Below are 22,850 nucleotides of genomic sequence, written 5' to 3' on the forward strand. Positions count from 1 at the left end.
CTTATTGTGCATACCCTAGTTAAAACCTTATGCGCGCCACTGACCGCGCTTCAGAGAGCAAAAAGTCGTGGGCCCCAGTCATTATCATATAATAGTAATCGTTACGATATTCAAATTATTCTAACTATAGTGTTTTTCAGATAGCATGGGTACGATGACAGTTTGTTTCACTCTTGAAAGTTTGCCGCGGTGCACGCTATTAGTATCATAAGGCAATTGTCACCGTACCCATGCTATCTGAAAAACACTTTAAGGCCGCCAACAGTGCAAGTGTGATGGCCCCTCCACCCACCATGCTGCTCCATTTTGGGTTGGCGGGACTAAAAGCGAATAAGGATTTAAAAATAAAACAATGAGTTAATATGAAATTCAATATTATTTCGTTATGCTTTTTAATAATACAATATATTTGCATACCATTCACTATTCGGTAGTATATAATTGATGACCAATCATTGAACAATGAAAAATGATATCCATCAATTTTTCGTTTTAACATCGTTTTAATAAATAGCTGTATACAAAAAGAAAACAATTATTTACAGAGTAAGGCAGTACAATTACCACGTAAAGTGTGCCTTGTCTTACTTTAGCTATACAAGCGGTAAAACATTGGGATCTGAATCAACTTAAATGAAGGTCAAATGTAACAAAATACTTAATCATAAACTCCAGTCAATTGAAATAATTACTAAAAAGTTATACATTACGAGTAAGCAAAGATTAGTTTTGTGAATTTGTTATTAATTCTTACGAGATAAGGACGAGGCTCGCGACGTCCGTCGGCGCGCGCGGTCGACAATATTTTGACGTTTGTCGCGTATCCAGCGCTGAGTTCAAAGTGCCAGTAAGGGTAAACGCAGACCTTTCGTAAAATGCCGTCTGAATTTCCAACAAATAAATAATAAAAAAAACTGTTCATTAAAATATACATTTAGATAGAAAGAAAAAAATATTTATAGATACAACACGAAATAAGCAAAATATAATATGATGAAAATGATAAATAAAACGACAGTGTCAGTTAGCCTATGCCCTATTTTAAAAAAAACTTTCTCTTTGTTAAAAAAACAAGTAAATATGCAGGGCAGTCTTAAGTGCTTGCCTACTTGAAAAGCTCATTGTAGGTATTTCATCAACACAGCGGCTAAATAATTCTAGTAGGTTAATATTTATGAGTTCCTTAGCAGATAGATACTTGCGTTACAGTACTGTTTACGTGTTATTTGCAACTTTACTGTAAGGATTGATAATTAAAATAATCACACATAAAATATCGTCAAGGGTGCAGTTAGTAGCTAATCGCTCGGTCTGCGTTGATCCTTATTAGACTTTTATAATTTACCCCCCTGTTTAGTAAGGTAAACAGCCCCCGAACAATATAAATACTTAATTAAGTTTTGAAACATCATCTAGTATAATAAAATAGTGAGTATTGAGTATTATAATGAAAAATGGCAGTGAATATAAAACGCAAACGTCAAAACCGAGCTCATCGCGACCGCGCGAGTCGACAAACGCTCCGAACGGCGTTCGTCACAAAGTTTGAGACAAAATAATGGAACGTATCGACCATCTCACTAACACATATGGCAAACACACGGACCCTTTCGCGTCGACAACACACACATACACATACCCAAATACACACACTCGTGTACAAGAATGTCGTATATCGTTTATTAAAATATTAGACTAGAAATATTAAAATTAGACTTACCAACTAAAATGAGGATACTTTCAAGTCAAATTAAGTAGTCGATTGTAAAAATAATTAATAGACACAGTGTGTTATTGTAGTAAAATGTGTAGTGTACCGATCAAGTATCACTAACACAAGCATACGTAATGATTATTTTATAGTCTCATAGCAGCGATCCCTTTTAAATATAATTATTATCCCTTGACATTAAAAAAAAGTAAATAAAAAATAAAAATCATTTTTATATTCGATCCAATTACGTACATATTGTTGAATATGCACATAATAATATTTTTAAATAAATTAATAAAATTTTATGACAAGAGAGAGAGAGATTTTTTGTAGATTACATTGGCGTTTATAGAAAAAAACATTCAACATAAATACAATTTTGTATCACATTTTTTTTAATTTACCGAGGAATAATGAGAAATTGGATATTTTTAACATGACCGCCGTTAGAACACCAAAAATAGTCACCATGTACATTAAAATGTTGATTCATTTGTACACTAATCTTGGTCTAAATTGTAAACTCATTCACAGGGGACAAAAATTCATGATCATATTACCTATTCAGTCGTATTGAGTATTGAATATTTTAACATGTATTATAAACTACTTGTATTCCATTATACGCTTTTTTTATTTCTTTTCTAAAAAAGATGAAGATGTTTTATGTGATTCTTCATTCAGTAAAATTTGTAAATGTAATATAGTTCAAGATTTGTGTACAAAGAAATTCACACCACAATATAAAGGTTAATATAATCACTAAATTAAATCGAATGTATTGTATTGCTCATTCCAGTACACGAGTGTGTCAAACAGTACTAAACGACTGGCCCACTACTGAATAAAAAAAAAAAAACATAATTTCAAACGATCGTATAAGCCAATATAACATTGAAATTGTATTACAATATAATTGTTGATGTCATTTTCATACGTTTCGCAAGCGAATATCACATATTTTTTTTAATAACAAGAAAATCATGTAACTCGCGATTACGCTGTGATTTTACGAATCACTTTCAAAATAGCCGCAATGTAAAAAAAAAAATAGTGATAGCTTCAAGTGAATCACAAACAAGGTCACCCTCTGACCATACGGAAAGCATTCGCCGTACCGCCGGCAACCCAACTAGAGCACTCTACGCATATTTAAACATACGTTTATTAAAGCCAATGCGGTCCACTTAAGCAATGATTACGCTAAAACACGTTAAAATCGATAAACGACGCCTCTAAATATGAAGCTAATAAAATATTAAGATAGATAAAGTGTCTAGTGAGGCGGCCGGCGCGCGTCGCCCGACCGGATTCGAGTTTCCGACTCTCCAATACCCTACTGTACAATATGACACAGTCCAAACGGAACAACACGTCTAGAACTTTCGCGAAATTCGCGCGGCGAATCACTCTGGTCGACGTTCGCTGACCGTTTCGCGTCAAATTCGCGCTCCCAACTCCCGCCGTCATTAAGACTAATTTAAATGCAGCCAACAACCAGAACGTACACAAGACGGCGACTCGCGCCTCGAAACGCACTAACCGATATTAAAACACTTGCGCTCGCTACCGAAGCGGCTCAACTGAAGAGTAACAAGGCTTGACTCGACTGCCGCCGGCGACTAGACAACGTGGATTCTTTATTTAAATATTAATTACGTCATCCGACCGACGCTCCGACTCGCCGGATGATGACGTCACGCGCGCGGTGACGTCACGGCTCTAGATGACCAGCGCCATGTCCTTCTTGCTCGGGAGCTGCACCTTCTTGCCCTGCCACAGCGAGTTGTGTATCGTGAACGCGTCGATGGTCACCGTGAGGTGCTTGGTGTGTACTTGAGAGAAGCATTTGCTGCCCGAGTTATATCTGGAACAGTGAAAAGTAGAAAACTGAATATTTAGAAGGGGATAAAAAATGAGACAAAATTCTTCATGAGTCAAACTATATACATTAAAATGGACTATCGGTTACCAAAATGAAAATGGTAAGTTGCTTCAATAGATTCAAGAACTTTATGACTTTCTGTATATATGCGAGGTGTTACGATGTAAAAGTGAAATTGCGTTTGGGGTTCGCTGTCATTTGAAAACTTTAAGGAGTATACGTGAAATCATAAGCTTATACGTTTAAGAAACCCTGCTCTAAGAGACACTCACTTAAAGAACTTGTCGAACATGCGATCATTGACATGCTTGGGCCCGGTGCCGTACAGCTTGGCGACCGTATCGCTGTCGGGGCAGTAACTGTACAGCGCGCGGAACTGACAGCCCGCGTCTCTGAACAGCACCAGGAAGTGCTTGCTCTCGGAGCGCGCGATCTCCTCCAGCACGCGCCGCTTCGCCTCCGCGTTGACCGCGCCGGGAAATACGCAGTACTCCACCGCGTTCAGCATTATACCCCTGTTGGACTTGGTCGTCGGCTGCTTGTATAACCGAGGACCTGTGGACATTTAGATAGGACAATTAAAACATACGATTAGGACGATTTGCGTGAGATTTTGTGTGATATCTATACAAGACTAGTATATGTTTAAAAAATTGTTGTGACTGTGTAATAGTGGATAGTCGTATATTTAACGTGAAACGCCTATGTCAAAAAATACTTTATAATTTAGCAGCTGCTTTATAATTTAGTTGACATAATTTTCGTGTTGTTGAGAAATATACACAGTACTTGTAAATCTTTTTCCAGAAGTGCCCAACGTGCTAAAAAAAAAGTTAAAATCAGTTCTCAATTGAATGAAAACCAAATACATAGTAGTAGAATCTCGTCCTGTTGAGTACAAGACTTTTTCTTTTGTGAATTTGATTAAATAGACGACCTATAAAGACAGGGTGACTGTTTCAAGACAATTATTTTTAAAGTTATTAAGGTAAGAGGATACAGTCCTTTTCGTGTGTCCACTTGTCTAATTTGGTACTAGTAAGGTAAAAGTAATTTTAAAGACGTTTCACATCAAAACGTAAACAATAAGATTTCGCGTGAAATTGTATGTGACTCTTTTTATAGCTATTTTACAATATGTGTAACTTACATTTCCGTGTATCTAAAGCTTTGCCCAGTTCTTGTATGCGTGGATAATGTAAACAGGTCTTAAATAGAAATACATATGTGAAAAAGTCCCAAGTACTTTTATTTCAAATGTAGTCAATTTAAAAATGTTACTTAATATCTACAAACTTCATTACATAAAGTTGATCTTGTGTTTTTTATGAGAATGATGCATATTGGGTAGTTGACGTTTAAATAAAACAAAACAAAATATCCTATTCTAATATAACGTGTTTTTTAAAGAGTGATATTAACGAGTTTAATTAATTATTCTAAAATAAAAAGTCTGGAATTTTTTTCAAAAAACATCTTTATAAAACATTTAAAAATTCTATCAAATTCAGCAAATACATACTCGTTCAAATTCAGCGTATTATTATGTAATTACATATTTTTATCCTCAAGAGTCATGTTAGTATTCTCAGACATAGAATAAGTAAAGGAAAATATTTTATCTACTTTTGTGTCGTACAGCATAGTCAATTTTTCTGACTATCGATTTCAAATCGAACTGTCAACTACCCAAATGATGGAAGTGCTAAAGTGTTATCTCAAATCACAGTGAGTAAGCAATGTTAAGCTGACTAAAACTAAGGGCATGTCTGTTAGAACATTAGAACAAAATACTCGTTCAAACTCGTATCAAACCATGCCTTAAATAAAAACTATCAAGGTTGTTGGCATGACATCGCTAGGTTGGTATAATCTATGCTTTCAACGGAACCACGACCTTTTAGCGATAAAGAATCCTAATGCAACCTGTATGGTCAACGATCTTTGCCTTTGTCCGAAACGTTGTTGGAGACAAATTAAAAAAAAAATCTTAATGTCGCTTACGTCGTCTGCCACTATTGCATTTAATAATATTGTCTTATATAGCCCTCTCTCATTTAAACTCATATTATACGATATTGTCTTCTTCTTTTGTTTTTGGCTGAAGAATATGAAGACAATATCTTGAAATATGAGTTTTGATGAGACAGAAAGAGACAATAAAAACAAACAATTGTACAACAGACACATTTTCGCAACCATACATTTCTTCTTTGTTTCTTTTTCAGCGAATCAACATAAAACAAGTTTACAGAAACAATTACAAATAAATGAATATACGTTTGTATTCATTTCTTTCTTGCCGCTAAAGTCGTGGCTCCGCTGCTATACGTGACAATGTGTTCAATACTCAATGCACTGCAATGTGAACCTAACTACCTGAGTAGTAAAGTTTAAATTAAACCTTTACGTCGTTCTCGGTAGGTCGCTTTGGGTAAATAAATAAATATATCGTGTGAATATTGCGTGTGAACATTTTTTGTAACAAAGCAATGTAACTTTATGGAGTTCGATATTTCCGTGAGCACCAGATATACCGTGGTTTACATCAATTTGTAAGTTACAAGGTCAATTATCAAATTTCTATTTTGTAAATAATTATTGTTTATTACTTTTCTATATAATCAAATAGAAACTCCCTCTGTAACATACAAGTATGTACTCATATTCATATTATTATATTTAATTTTTTATAGTTAACAACAATATTAAATTACAAATGTTATTCCTAGTTTTAAAAGTAAACATCAATCAGTTCCGAATACATAACAATAAGACGGTTATTTTCAATTCCATTATATAAGTTTGATATAAAAGAAGACTTCCTCCAGGAGCTATAGCATCATTGAGAAGCCAATATAAGATATATAAATATTCGTATAAGTTTGAAAAAAAAAATCAATGACAGACGTCCTCCAGTTTAGGAGCATCATTGAAGAGTATATTTTTACAAATAAAAAAAAAATAAGTCATCAACAATCTCGTCGCAGAGCTATATAAAGGCGTGCACTCACCGGAGTAGTCCATGATGGAGGAGTGCGTGGAGGACACGTCGGAGTTGTCGTCGTGGTTGCGCCGCTTGCCGATGGCGCCGGGCAGCGAGCCGGGCCCGGACGCGGGCGACGCGAGCGCGCGCAGTCCGGGCGACGCAGCGCGGCGCGGCGGCGTCGCGCGACCCAGCCCCGAGTCTGCACACCACCACACTCGTACCGTACCATACCGTACCGTACCATACCGCACCGTACCGTACCGTACACCACAGCCAAATGCCACTATACCCCTCCGAAAATTTTGCGTAACTCATCGTATACTTATATTTTTTTTAAATAAAACTAGCTTTACGGCTCTGAGTTCTAGCCCTTTTGAGCCTAATGATTGTCAGCTTGCAGATTATAGCAGACTATCAAATGAAAATGTTATTACAGATTCTCTAGGTAGACTGTTATACAGTCGGTCATTGCTTAGTATTTGGAGTTAGTGTGCTTGTTTCCTTAAATTTAACTTTCTAAGTTGTAAATTTATATGATTTGAAAATGTTTTATATGCACTATGAGCGAAAAGTTTTTACATCGAGATTAATTACCAAAATAGTAACCAGATTGTGATTATTTCTTTGTGATTACAATTAAGTTATTGTCACTATAGAGCACACTAAATTTTTTGGTTAATAAAGTACTACAGTATTGAAAGATTAAAAAAAAATAATCGAGTGATTAATATAATATGACCATAATTAAATCTTCTAATTATTTAAAGGATTTAGCTTCTCAACTATTAATAAAATTTACTGCATCTATATTTTATATGAATATCATGTAAAATGTACTGCAATTCATTTTCAGTCAATTTGAATCAGAAATATAAACATTTTTACAAATTTTAATTTGTAAATTAATCAACCTTAAAACTAACATACACAGTTGTGCCAAGTATCAAGACTATTACGACAATGAAAATAAGAAGTTTAGGACATTTATCAGTTCCTTGGTTGAAGATCAAAAGAAAAAAGTACGTCGTCCATGTGTTAGTTTCCCAGTTAGTAAATATATTGGAACTAGCATAACATTACAATTAGACTGTGTAAAGGTTAAATATAAAGTTATATTAACTATTATTATTTATTCTATTCTGTGAAAAGAAAGTGTCTAAAATTCTAGAATTACTGAAATAATATATGCTAACCAAAAGTTATAGATACTCTAATTTTTATGACTAGTTATTTAAGTAAATTAAAAATGAAAATTTGTAATGATCGCCATTTTAAAGGGGCAGTACGCAGAAGCCTATAAAACTGTATTTTTAATTAATTTTTTTTTCACAAATTGTAGGCAACTTGGTACTAGAAATTCTTTATGTAATTTCAAGCAATTTCTGATGAAAAACACTGACAGACAAAAATTTATGTCTGTAAGTGTAATAAATAATTTATCCTAATATAAGGCACAGAATATTCAAAATAGACACATTTGGTATCTTATTTGCGTTCTTACGAAAGTATTTACGATGTCTTTACAAGGTATGCGTAAAGCATAAATCATAACATATAACAAGTAACATAATATGAAACAAAAGTAAACAACATCTACAACATGAGACGTAATTGTCCGTCTGCGAAGCAACGGGTACCATTCACATGAATATCAAACTACCGCAAAATAAATTCAAAGGCGTCTATGTAAAGAAGCACACAAAATAATTCCAACAAATGTACAATAGAAATCCAAATCTAATAATAACTAAATTAACAGGAAAAAATTACACATTTTTTTGTTTATGTTTCCTACGTAACAGTATTTTATGATCGTTCGTTCGTAGATTTCGTTCAAATCGTTTAAGCCGTTCATAAGTTATGAGACGGATCCATTCTTACGTACACACACATCTTCTATACCTTCTATCATACATTCTATATCTTCTATCATACAGACAGCCAGACACTATCATAAAATATATCAATACGTCAAAATACGATTTTCATAAAACAGGGTAGGTATACCAACAATCTCCTTCTTAGTTGTAAGTAACCAGCAGGAAGTTAAAAATCACCAGCGGTAATTTTAAATGCGTAATGAGCATTACGAATAAAATTAAAAAAAAAACAATTAAATATAATTTCTAAAACTCGGAATTGAGGTGCCGTCTGTAACACTAAAAATTTGAATAATCGTCATACGACATATGTCTTCAATAACATAATAAATATATATCTACTCGAAAACGAGCGTCAAAAATTTAACTAAATTTTAAATATCCGAATTTAAATCCTAGTTTTATCCTCGCCATTCACTATTGTCATATCTAAAGTCTAGTACAGTCGATTCCATTATTTGGAGAGTTAAAGGAAATATGTCTTAAATATGTCTGAAAATATGACTAGTTTTGTTACATAAAATAGATATTTCACATGAAAAATAATCCTAAATATGTGTTCAGTTTAAATATTAGAACTATATATTTTGTTACAATTTCTAATGAATGTTACCGGTTTTGTATAAGATGAGACAATGTCATACCAACACCAAGATAGATAACATAAAGTGAGCATGCACTGAATAAATAATAAAAAAATACATATTTACCTGCAGAAATAAACCACAACCGTATAGCAGCTTGAATAGGATAATCTACGACCCAAATAAAACCTTTTTAATGTGCACAAGACAGAAGTCGCAGCAGGGGGGTGTTATCTTTCAGTTATTTTTTTTCATTTTGGTATATATTAATTATTAATACTGTAGACTTTAGAGGGTTACTAAAATAAATTTAAATTTTGAGTTAATTTGTTTTTGATTATTCAGATATACTTATAATAATTTGTAATATAGACATAAATCTTGATATATGGTTTAAGTTAGAATATGATAGTTAATAATATATCTAAATGGATATTCATATTAAAATCTAAGTCTGTGAATTGGTTTAACGATTTTGTATTTAAAATAATTGTCATCCTTTTTATTTCAATTGACAAAGGTCACAACCATAACTTTTAAGTATATTATATAATTTTTTTCGTGGTTATTTGGTAAATTATTAATAAAAATGCGTTTTATATCCAAATAACATAATGATACTTCTGAAAAAAAAATACGTATGGCGTGTTTGGTACACAAAGTAGCTTTAGTTTTAAGTTTCACACATCAATTATCACCATTACTTTCAATGGCAAATGTTTATATGTTTATATGTATACATTGTATTTACAAATATAAAGGCGAAATATTGTATCTACGAGTGCTCTTAAATCATAGACATCTGTACAGTTTTGTACAGTTTTAATGTATACAAATTTTTAATTTGAATAAGAATAAGAACAGATTGTTTTCAAATTTATGTATCACTTGTGACTCAATCTGCAAACAAATTATTTGAATTGATACATATTTCAAGTGGATCGACAGTATCAACATCCCCCTGCGTGCTGCAACGAAAGTACAAGAGCCCAACGCATCCCAAGCGGGCGTCTACGTGAGAAGCCGATACATCGTGTGTAGTAAACGTGTCTTACCGCACAAGTTCATAAGAGAGCTAGATTTCCTCCCCGCCTTAAAGTTACTCTGGTAAGTGGAATATTTAGACCTTCCACGTGTCGACTGTGGTTCATCATTCACGCGCTCTGAAATGTTTCCTATATACATGTCATGACTCAGCGATACGTGTGTTTACATGTTTCGTGTACATGTATACTCAGCGATACGTGAGTATACATGTTCCGTGTACACGTATACTCAGCGATACATGCGGCCCGAGCTGCGGACCGGCGCATGCAACAAGCAGGCTCGCACGCCCCACTCTATGCGAATACAGCAAACAAAAGTAATCTTTCGCGTATACAAAGTATCAAAGTACCAATCGCATGATCAACATCTCAATGTATATGATGCTATACATAATTACTGGAACCAATTGTTATAATGCGCGGAAGGTCTAGAGGGGATTTCGTAATTTGGATGTAAAGCTACTCTGAATGAAAAATAGCTGTCGTTTTAGTTCAGGTTTGTATGCAACGACCAAAAGGGAGTAAGATCAAGCGTAATTTTGCATTCGGAGTGTATCTAGCCAATCTATGCAATGCTGTAAACAATCAATACACATATATGAAAAAAAAACATTAAAAAATTACTTATATAAATAATAAGGGGTCAAAGCGTCTACAAATAAAAACTCAAAAAGCTGTACCGACTAGGGGAACTGAGCCGTATGACCTCAAACACATGTTTCATTCACTCAAATAATAACAAACCACAATGACGTTTCTCGTGAGAAACTACATTGTTTTATAATTAGAGGACAAAAAGGTATCATCAATATTTTTATGTATAGAAACAGATTAAAAAGTTCAATATAATATTTTTCGATATCTTAATGTCCTTTACACAATATCAATTCATAAACTCGATAACAAAAATTTGGGCATTTTTCATTGAATAAACAATTGAAATGAAAAATCTTGCCCAAAATAAGGTATCGAAAAGATTTCCACTCGAATTGTATTGGTATAAAATTGTTTTTACATTCAAATATTACTTGATTTGAGTGGAATCCTTAAAATGGCAAAAGCACTTGTTGTTAGTAGCTCGGAGGCCAAGCTGACGAAATATATGAAATAGCGAATGGGAAAGGAATCTAGGAATAAACAAGGAAACTAAAGGGATTTAGAGCTAGTCCACAATCACAATTAATTCATAAATAAAATGTTTTCCATATTCCAGTGTAGATATTAAATCGAGTTATCTTCATCATGATAACTTCATTTATCATAAATATTATATTCTGAAACGTCCCCTAATTAATTATCTATTCAAATATGTTATCTGTAAAATATGCACTTCTTGAATTACATTAGTTCAAAATACACATTTTGGTTAAAATTTGTTTATGAAAAAATATAAGGAATTTGGATATATTGTCTTTAAAAAAATATTAAATGACTTTGAGCAGGTTGTACAAGTCCTAAAACTTCCTGTGACATAGTATAGTGTGGAAAAGCTCATGATAATAAGGAATGGGGGGAAGAATGGAGAAGGTCCGCTGCTAACCTCGTGACGTCTTGCAGGAGCCGCGCCGCCCGAGCGCGCCACTCGACGCGCTGCTGGGCGACATACCTCCTCGATCTTCCACTGGCGAATCTGGAAGTTAAATATGTCGATTGTACAGGTATTTACGTGAGATACCATCTGTTATGTTATCCTAATCCTAGCACACGTCAACCGTGAAAGTTTAAGAACTTAAATTGAGATTAAATTTATAGAACCAGCGGTCACAAGCCGATAGGCAAATGGTTGTCTAAATTAACAAAAGAGTGTGGGACTGTTTCGAGTAAATAGGTATAAAACACACACAAACATGCAATATAGCTCTAGACAATGAAATACTGTATAGCGTCTTGATAAAACAACAACTTATAAAATAACTAAATCATACAAGTGTATATTTAGGCGTGTTAATAACATATGTCTGCCTATTGGCAGAGATGTATTTTGTACACTGCGGGGCTAAATACCTCGTGTTCAGAGCGGACTAATTGTTTGTCTAGTCATATAGCTTGTAAAATCAATAGCAGTACATAAGCGCACTTACCTCTATACATAGCAGCGCGCTCGGCGAGGTTGTCCTGCGAGCCGCGGTAGTAGTCGCGCCGCATGGTGCCGCCTGCGCACACACTCACATACACACTTACACGCACACGCACGCACAGTGCGGCTACACGTATAGCATACGCGATGCGGATGCGTGCGCATGCGTGCGTGCGGACGCGTGCGCTTGCTGCGTGCGTACGCGTTCGCACGCATTCATAATAGCGGGACAGTTAACAGCCGCAAAATAAATTTTTTCTAGTATGCAATGCTCATAAAAAATACATAAATTAGCTAATCTTTAACCAGGCAATACATGAAATAATCAAATATCGATCTTCCTTTTTAAAAGTCCGTAAAAAAATACAAGAACTAAAGCAGGAACTGCGATTTTAGTATTTTTATGAGCATTACATTATTACATCCAAAATTTAGTAAAGATCAAACTTTATTTTACTTAATTTCTATAAAATCTTTAACTTATCATCAGAAAGTTTGAACTTTTAATAAATAACAGAAGTCTAACAGCAGAACATTTAGTGCTGGTGCAATTTAAGTACAAAAAAAGAGGATAAAAAAAAATCAAATATTATTCAAAGCATTTATTATGCTTTTTGAATACTTTGCTGTTGTTTATTATTTATATTATTATTTATAATTATGTTATTATTTATAATTATGTTATTATTTATAATTATGATCCATAAACCATAGTATATACAAATTAATATAGGTTATTTCTTAGGATCAACCAATGAGAAAACATCTTCTAGTTTTGATATTGGTTAATAAAGGATTTGCACACACATTTGTAGGGGTAAAAAAGAAAAAAAAATGCAATCAGCATCAATTCATAGCTCGAATAGTTTGGGCGGCTACACATCAAATAGCATACACATTGTGGCAAATGGATAACAGCTGCTTATTCATGCTAGCTCTGTAGAGTGGCTTTTGAAACATTTTTGTAGAGTAATAGGTATGAACCTAGCGATAAATCTGTGTAGCGTTAAATCCATATTTTCATACTAATATTATAAATACGCAAGTTGTTTGTTTATTACGCTTAAACGCTTTAACAAATAAACTGATCGTCACGAAATTTTGCAAGGGTACAAGAATATGGACGGATGGTGTATGAAGCTGTTCTTTGCGGTACACTTGCAAAATTTCATTACTTTCCCAAGGGGAAAAGAAAATTGCTGAGTATTATGAAATGCTAAAGTGGTATTAAACCCTTACCCACTGTGCCTCGGAGATCATATTAAGCCGTCGGTCTCGGACATGATCACTAACATCTGTAGCGCTATTCTGTTACGATATTTTTTATAACTCGGCAGTGTGAGTTTCGAATTCGTTTGTACCTCTCTCTCACTCTGTCTATAATATTGTGTTAGCTAGAGAGAGGTAGACACGATCTCAAGATTCACATTATTTATGCCACTGTCATGTAATGGGAACCATTGTAGCATCAGTGTTATTGTGCAACGAGGCGAAACCGAATTGCACAATAGACAGCACGAGTGCTACAATCGCTAATTATGTGCGGTTACATACAATACCTTTTCTACGACCATGATAAATGAAATAAAAGAATTAACAAAACTTGGTAACATAATTCCTCCTCAATTTTAGTATCGGGGTGGCCTTCTAGATTTAGTGTTGGCGTGGTCTCCTAGATTTGTTTCTTATAAGGAAGCCTAAATTTTTGTAGCCAATGATCTATTCAAAAATTTAAAAATGAAATCATTGTAGCACGGTGTTTGGCTTTGTGATTTCATATTGAGTAGATTACGAAATGGGAGTAGAAAAACATTATTGTAGAATAGCGCGACTGATATTAATAGTTAAAGAATTAACATCACCCACTCTCTGCAATGAGGCCTGATAATGATAAATAATGATAAAATATCATTTCAGTGCAGTGTCTGGTGTTGCACAAACCTGTGAGGTTGGTAGAGGAAGGCTGTTTGCTGCCGAGCATGCCCTCGGCCGCCTGTAGCGCTCCGCTGTCCACGTGAATGGTTTTGGGGCGCGCTCTTGCGGGGACTTTGCCCCGCAACCGTGCTCCGCCCCCCGCCGGCGCTGGCGTCGGTGGCGCTCCACCCCCAAACTTTAGTAGCTCCAGGTATTCCGTTTTGTCTAACGTTTTGCCCTGGAATATAAAAGTAATAAATTAATCTGAGTAGTTAATAAACATTTTTTTACACTTTGTCTTTGATTTACTGGACATCTGGATTAGTGATAAAAATGAAAGTGATATTTTAATTTATAAAATAAATATAATTTTAATTTATAATTATTATTTACCACTTGATTACTAAATCAATTATCATGAACACATTATCTGTTGTAAATATAATCTGGTAAAAATATATATCCAGAGTAGAGGAGTTTAAATTTTTACTCATGATACTTTCTCCTAAGAAATAGACTAAATAACTTTTAATAAGTCATGGTCGTCGGCTCTGCGAATTACGTGCTACGCCTTTGCTACCTTTGCTATGTTCGCGATTTGCTGAGCGATGTCAGTAAGTTTGGTTTGGATCTCTTAATTTCTGATTCAATCACGTAGTATCTCAGTATATTTTTTTTTTAACCTATTTATATCTTGATTACCTTCAGATTTAAGTTCTAATATGACAACTGTATTGAAGTTATTCTCTCTTTTTCTCACATGCTTAAATCAAAGTTCATTAATTTCAATAAGGCTGATTTTACAAGCACTTTCGAAAAGTCAGATAATATTCGATAAGGGTGATAAAAATTGGTCGAAAAATTAAAGTTACGAGGGTCCCAAACGCGCCTTGGTCCGAGAATAGCCTATAACAAACTCAGCCGGGGTTGAATCAGCTTTTACAGGTAGAAGAAAATCTAAAGATGTTGCACTAAAATATCATTCTGACTCACCTCTCTCTCGGCTTCTTCCATGGCCTTCTTTAGCTTGTACTGGTGAAGAATGGCCTGTCTTCTTCTGGCTTGCTCCTCTTTCCTCGCGGCCTTCATCTCCGCTTCGGCTTCGTCCCTGGCCTTCCTCGCCGCCGCGGCCGCCTCGGCGCGCGCTCGCTCCTCGTCGGCTCTCTGCCGTCGTTGCAAGGACATGAGCATAATGCGTTCTTTCTTGCGTTCCATTTCTTCTACAGAGTTCTGAAAATGGTAAATTTTGAATTTTAGTTATGATGACCACATTAATAAGATGCTAATGTCTTATTGCTACTTTTCAAACCCACATATCCGTTGAAAAATACCAAAACCTAATGTCACTGTTCAGTTTCAAAATTTCTTTGATCAACCTTTTTGTCAGTTTAGAGTTAATTCCTTTTTAACTCTAGAAGCTAAATAGTCAGGACAAATGTAACTAAACTAAACAGAAAATTTAACAGTAATTATTAATTGAATAATGTCATAAAGAAACACTTACTGGGTCCGGATTTAATTCGCCAATAACAAGGGCAGCGGGCTCCGCACTGGGCGGCCTCGGTCGTTCCCGAGGCGGCGACTGTCTCCGGACTTCCGCCCGCGGCGCCTCCGTGCGCTCCTCGGGCACGCGCTCGCTCCACGTGCTCTCAGGACTTCGCTCCGGGCTCGAGTAATCCGCTCGCTCTTTCCTCGGGGAACCCCGTTTCGCTCGTAACGGAGGTTTAGGTCTTTTCGGCTGTTCGTTGTCGAACGATATGTAGAACCCTTTCTCGTTGGGTTCCTCGCGTTGTTCGAGTCTTTGGAAGGAGTTTCTGCCTAGGGAAGGTCGAGTCGGCGACGGGATGCGATACGTCCGCGTGCCGGAGGAGATGTTCAGTCTGTTGATGCCTTGTCTTAGCGCATCGTCTTCCGCGTTGCCTATGAAAGATATATTTTGGGGTTCCATGTCGTCGGGCGGCGCGGGACTGTGCAACTGATGTAATCCAACTGGTTCGAGTCTCTTCACTTCGGGTAAGGAGCCCTGCCGTTGGGGCGTTTTCGACCGCCGCGGACTCTGTGTGGGCGGCGATTGGGACGCTATGGGGTATTGGTTGGGGGTTATCACAGTGTAGCTGAGGTGGTTTTGGGTTTCGCGCGAGTTCTCTGTACCGTTCTGGTACCTGTCGGTGTAGTGTACGGGGAAGGTGGGCGGCGCGGTGCGCTCGTGTAACGTGAAGCCCTGCGGCGTCCACGTTCGCTCGGGCGGAGGTTGCGGTTGAGGTTGAGGTTGCGGCGACGGAGACTTCCATGTTCGCTGCACGGGCTCGAGTTGCTGAGGCTGGTACGGCGACTGTTGGTGATTTTGTTGGTGTAGCTGGAAGTTTATATAGACTTCGTTTAGTTCTTTGAGTCAATTATTATTAATAATTAAGATGTAAATAGATGCTACTTTTTACAGTTATTTTTAGATTCTCACATTGTTAATGTGAGAATCTAAAAATAACTTGGGTTAAACCATATAAATAGCATTTTTAGCATCTAAAAATGGCATTAAAATGCATAGCGGTTTATTTTTTCCTAAAACAGCGCAATGAAACATTACAAATAACATGTGTTTGTAGAACCTACCCTGTAAACCTCAACCATATAATTATTATATCCATAACCTCACGCGTGTATTTTATTTACACGTAGCAACACGTAGCTAGAAAAGCCGATCGACGTCAGGGTCCCAACCTCCCTCCCTGCACCGCAAAGTGCACTGTCGACTCCCACTAGGTGGACCAAAGATTGCTCAAATTGTGTTTTTTGAGGCAGTGATCTCCAGCAGTGGATAACCATCGCCTAATAATGATGACAACGACTAACTTGAGCTAAATTCCTGAACAATTGTTTGTTGTTGTTAAGAATTGTTCGTCATGAACTTTGAATCGTCCTGCAGTATTCGTACCTGCCAGCCCCTCAGCTCGACATTCTCCTGCTGCATTTGCGCGTGCTGCGCCCACGTGCGCCTCTGCGGCGGCGCGGGGCTGTCGTGCAGGTAGAACTGCTGGCGCGCGAACTCCGGGTCCATCTCCCTAAACTGGTGCTGGAAGGTCTGCGGGCTCGGCGCGTTCGCGCTCTCGAACAGATCGCGAGCGATGTGCGGCGTGGAGCCGAACGCGTTCGGCGAGCGCGACACATTGTGCTGTGAGCTGAATTGGCTGTGCTGCGAAGTGAAAGCTGGTGGTTACCGAGTGCGCCGAGTATGTCCGCCAGCGGACTGTGCGGGGACGGTTACAGGGGAATCTGAACTACTTGGACATGCAAGAATAGGTCGCCCGCCCGTAGCTTGACCCGCGTAGTTAAAGGACAAATTTTATCCCTCAGGGATTAAATTTTCCGAAATCCTTAAGTGCTTTTACCGTGTGCAAAGGACGTAAATGTAAATTTTCACAGTGAGTAACTCCAGTACTTCAGATTCTGCTTTGGTCTGTAAATCATCAGTTATTTTTTTCAAGTCTACACTTTCTATATTATACAAGATTGATAGTGCGTGTTAATTTTTGTCACTTAGGATTCATCGTTTGAGTAATTTAATTGATGTGATTGGTATATAAATTATTAGAGCTCCGTTTAATTTAGCCTTTTTTGTTTCATTTTTATAGAAAATTATTGAAATGGACTAAATTAAATAATAGGCATGTTCAAGATATTGTGATGTGCAGACAGACAGAGTGATAGACTGGCATTGCTGTAAATTATATTGGGTTAACTTTCTATCATGTAGCCAAGGATCAGCGAATTGTGTATTTCTGCTATGAACACTTAAGACCAGAGTAACATAGATATGTATGCCAAAAAACAGAAATATAAACGCATTTAAAGTGAATTGTCATTAAAAAGATTCAAGCTTACAGCTGCATTACAAACAGAAGCTATACCGGCAACCATTGTGCGGTGACTGCATTTTTTCTATATAACAACCATTAAACATAAGTCTTACCAATTGTGGAATGTTTTGTTGAAACTGTTGATAGGGAGACTGGGGTTGCTGGGCTTGCTGCAACATCTGTTTCGCATGCTGCTGCGCTTGCAGCAATTGCTGTTGTTGTTGTTGCAGTTGCTGCTGTTGTTGCTGCAATTGCTGTTGCAGTTGCTGCTGCTGTTGTTGCTGCTGCTGCTGATGCTGCTGCTGCTGTTGCTGCTGCAGCTGGTTCTGTTGGCTGGCTAGCCGCGCGATGTCGCTCTGTATATCCTGCAGGCTGGAGTTCATTCTGTAAATGTCAGCGCGCTGGCTTTTGTGCTAGGTTTTATTTCGACATCAAAAGGTTCCAAAACTATCAGTAAGAAATAAAATGAAGGACTTTAAGAACAAAATACTGGTTACTAATAACTTAACAGTAAAAACTGAAATAAAAGGAGAAACTTTTGGGCAATAACAAGTAATGCAAATGTATCTAAATGTTTTATGCCTATAGATATCTATCTATATATTTTTATAAACATTATTTCGGGTGATTGCGGTGACGGCACCGGCACCGCAACAATGAACGTTGACAAATATATTGGCGGTCGGCAAATCTTTGTGTTGCCTTTGACGCTTTTATGTTATTGCGCTAAATAACCAAAAAAAAAAACAAAATAAATACTATAAACTATAAAATAAAGCACAAAGAAAATTAAAACCTTACTTGACAATCGATTGTTGATATTGCTCCAGCGCGGCGTTTTCGGCACTCTGATTGGCTTCCACCGACATTTCCTGCACGCAAATTGGATCGTTTTAAACAATGCAGGCATCCGAAGTGATTCTACGGAATCAGGCTGTTTGCATGCTACTGATACTGTGGATGGACGCAATGACACTTGAAACTTAGAAGCTTTACTAAAACAGAACCCTAACCACGGAGATGTCTAAGAGCTGGTTTTAATTAAGTGTCTGATAGCTTATTCACAATTTTTATCAGAACTTATCAGAACCGACACTTATCAGAGTTCAGATGGTGAAACAGCCGGATAATCTAACCGTAAGTTCCGTCACTTCTAATTTTACCTATGGCAAATGACAAACGATGAAATGAAGAAAAAACTTATGATTAAGCTATCAGACATTTATCAGAAGGTGGTAAAACCGGTCCTTGTTCTTGTTTACACATTTAAATATTTCTCCCCTGTTTTTTTGGAATTCGAGGATTAAACATTGAAGGCAAAAGAAATGAAAAGTTTAAAAAATTATTCAAATGATGATAACCAAACTTATGTGCGCATTATTAAAAATCCAATTACCTAAATTTAAAAATTATTTTCGCATTTTAAAAAGAATAATAACTAAGTGTTATGTTAAATGTGCGCGTCATGCAGTTTATTTACTTCGTCATGCTGTCACACTATAAAATAATTAGTCAAACAAAATTTAAAAAGCTATTGCCACGTGATTCATACATCCATAATAATGTTCGCAAATAAGATATATGAGGTTTCAAGGTCATATAGCCTACGAGGAACACTAATAGACCGCTTATTTGTCCACCGCCCACTTATATAAGCGTTAGTTCACCGAATTTGGCACAATATGTCGCTGTTTATTCAATTTATGACTGAATATTTATGGAGAGTAATAAAAAAATGTTTTCATGGGACATTAAACCTACATGTTTTTTAAAGGATGGGTTATATATATAAAAGTGATTGACATGTAGCATCTTTAAAGCTATAAAGAATTTTGAAGACAGGGCTATCAATTTGTAGGTGTCTGAACAAAAACTGTGCTGTGCAAAAAATACAATTACTTTTTGTACAGACCTGGCAGATGTAAGGGAATTAATTAAAAACACACACTTCATTTTATGGAGTGGTGTGGTTATTGTGTGGTTATGATTAGACAAATACTTTTGGTTAGGGGGAGAAAAACAGCAAAAGAGGGATATCAGAAAAATCATCACCATGAAGACCATGGATCCACACCTGACCCTTACAGGTGGATTAAATAGTTTTTTTCTGGTAGTATGGCACATTCCGGTAGCAGGTAGACGCCTAAGCGCCACGCACATACATAATAATATAAAACGTAACGTCATTCAGGCATTTGGAAAATTTCACCACATATCAACTTGGAGAGGGAGAAAACATTCATATCCATATGAACCCTAAGGAACCCTAACCTTAGGGTTAAAAAGAAGATGAAAGTTTACACTAATATTCTCGCAGACTAATCACGAGCTTCCACTGGTTGACAATATTATTGCATGTGTGTGGGTAGCATTAGGAACTGTTCCACTTGTAATAAAAATAAAGTCGAATCACACGGCGATGACAAACATACACAAACGCACCCTTACCTGCATCGGATCCGCGGGCGCGGTGTCCACCGGAGTGCGCGCGCCCTTGCCCTGCAACACGTGCGACCGCCACCGTAACAACACATCCGCATGCGTCACTTCACTACGTCATACGTGCCTATAGTGCGCGCATCCTCGCTGAGATAAGTTGCCATGTTATCTCTTTTTAAACAATACCAATAATCCCTTTTCCCCAATTAATCTCAACGACCAGTAGCAGCGTTAGGAGTAAGGAACGCACAAGGGGGGATCTCGCAAAGATATTCAAGAATATTTAAAATTTAGTTTATTGTAATAAGAGCTAATACGGACCACACAAATGCGAGGTACGCGGGGTATTGTCTAGCCTCAGATTGGGGCATTTACGGGCACAAGGAGCGAGAGGAGTCAACTTGTAGAGATTTTAAAAGGCATTACGGGATCACGCCAAGAGCAAGTACCGGGTTCCTCGTGACCGAATAACCGAAACGTTGAATAGGCCATAGTAAGTGAGGGGTTTGAACAGGTGATGACCTATCATTGATTTATTGCATATAATATATTATTATCTAGCGATGTCTGGTACCACCATAACAATGACAGTTATAAGCCGCTATAAAAACGTAATTTTGGTCACTAAGCGATTCGAGGTTCATAAGAACTGTCATCTAAACGCGTCAACGTAAATTAAAATAGCAACATTCAGAGAATCCTCGAGTTGTTAAATGTTAACCACAAATTCATTTACTTCTTGACTGGCAAATGTAAGGGGCCTGTCACCGACATCTGTGTCTGGTCTAACGCCGCCCCTGGTAGAGACTTTGGTTGTGACAATAGTCCAAAGGACGGACATTGGATTTAGAATGATTCTCAATTAGAAGGATTTTAAACATTCCAAAGGATTATTTTGACAACTTATTAGCTAGGATGAGTCCACTATAACGACTCTATCGCGTGAAACAATGATAACTTTACGCGGTTCTTATATAATGCTGAATTGTACTAATGGCCAACATTATTTTTGTCTAATAATTAGTCTTTCCTTTTAGTCTTAAAGCTATTTTTATGTGCTTATCGCCCAACTCTGATTGGCTTGATAACTCACAATCAATTTTTGGAGGTTCATCTTCCCGTAATAGGAAAATTTCCTGCTAATAAATAAATACTTATTGGAAATATTTGAATAGACCATTATTGTTACATATTTGCAAAATGACATTGTTATTGTTCAATAGTAAAAACCGTTTATAGTATAGTTAAAGTGACGTACATGCTTGTCTAACAGTGAAAATGAATGTATGTCATTTAAATAAGTGCTATAAGTTATTTAGTGAATTAATGGTACTTGGTAATGTTCGTTTGTATAATATACCTACGAGTTTATGACTAATTGTACATGGTGTTGCGTCGCAAAATATATCTGTGATTCAAAAAACTGTTAAATGCTTTGTACATACAAAAGCTGCATTAATCTACAACGCATGATTTTCAGACGCAAAATTTAAGCATATTGGAAAATTCTTACGATTTATATACTCGCTCGAAAAATTTCGACTTTGTACATAAAGAACAGAATGCGCATGATTGTATTAACAAAATGAACTCTGTACAAATATAATAATATAATCAATGTCATGTAATACCCTAATGAAAGCTGTGTAAGCGTGAACTATACCCAAATCCTAAGACTCATATCCTGTAGATATAAAATGTCAATGGAACGACAGTGTAAACCTGTAATGTAAACCAAGAGATTACAATAAAAATGACTACATATCGCTTTGTCTTTCGTCTTATCGGAACGAAATTATTGTTACGGAGAACCCTACTACTACTTACATAGGGTTCATAATCACTCGCCTATGTCGGGTTGTTTACCATTGAGAGAGGTAAGAAGTTTTATTGCCTTGTTTACGTCGACTTTCGTGGAATCAACAACAAGCGTCCACGTTTCCAGAATGGTCAACACACATTTTGACGGGTATTATTACGCGTCAGACCGGACGATCGGGGCAGTTTTCGAAACGAAGTGGAGTGAACATCAAGTGTTACCAGCGATATAAGTGAACATTAGTGAACTCGGCTACGAATTGCCTACGTTTGGAAGTCTGAATTGATACTTGGATTGAGGAGTGGAATAAAGTCTTATACGAGTCACCAAGTGTTTAATTCCAAATCTTCGAACCCTAGTTCGTAAAATTATTCTATCTCATTCGTTGCGATGAGACAAAAGAGAGCGATATGTAGACAAATTTACACCTTATCTTTCGACTCGCATCGAAGACCTACTGGAAGCCCGTCACATATAATAAGATCTTGGATAGTGAGTCTAAGTTGGAATAAAATTATTATTTGTATCAAAATTACTGTATGAAACAATACATAAAAATAATAAGTAAAAAAGAAATCTATATCTAAATAATGAAATCGGCGTATTTAAACTCTGGAACTCACCAAAGAGGCTAACTGGTATTGCAAAA

General features: G+C 36.5%; 1 protein-coding gene across 9 annotated transcripts in view; it reads right to left on the bottom strand.

Annotated features, from left to right (window-relative positions):
• Positions 1-357: 357 nt before the first annotated feature.
• The window catches only part of LOC112051879 (patronin), an 83,061-nt gene continuing 60,568 nt past the window's right edge, over positions 358-22,850 (bottom strand). For 2 of the 9 annotated variants that reach the window (XM_052891103.1, XM_052891096.1), the window contains 13 exons: positions 20,392-20,442; positions 18,745-18,815; positions 18,057-18,327; positions 17,022-17,279; positions 15,594-16,445; positions 15,083-15,319; positions 14,117-14,327; positions 12,180-12,251; positions 11,639-11,728; positions 10,108-10,215; positions 6,614-6,787; positions 3,872-4,154; positions 358-3,581 (listed from right to left, as the gene is read on the bottom strand). In XM_052891103.1, the coding sequence (XP_052747063.1) occupies positions 3,437-3,581; positions 3,872-4,154; positions 6,614-6,787; positions 10,108-10,215; positions 11,639-11,728; positions 12,180-12,251; positions 14,117-14,327; positions 15,083-15,319; positions 15,594-16,445; positions 17,022-17,279; positions 18,057-18,327; positions 18,745-18,815; positions 20,392-20,442 (2,823 nt within the window). In that variant the 3' untranslated portion in view covers positions 358-3,436. Of the gene's footprint in view, positions 3,582-3,871; positions 4,155-6,613; positions 6,788-10,107; positions 10,228-11,638; positions 11,729-12,179; positions 12,252-14,116; positions 14,328-15,082; positions 15,320-15,593; positions 16,446-17,021; positions 17,280-18,056; positions 18,328-18,744; positions 18,816-20,391; positions 20,443-22,850 lie in introns of all 9 variants that reach the window. The other 7 variants (XM_052891101.1, XM_052891095.1, XM_052891097.1 and 4 more) reach the window with 6 other exon arrangements.

The sequence above is a fragment of the Bicyclus anynana genome, chromosome 3 (genome assembly GCF_947172395.1).
Source record: "Bicyclus anynana chromosome 3, ilBicAnyn1.1, whole genome shotgun sequence".
In the NCBI taxonomy this organism is placed as follows: Eukaryota; Metazoa; Arthropoda; class Insecta; order Lepidoptera; family Nymphalidae; genus Bicyclus; species Bicyclus anynana.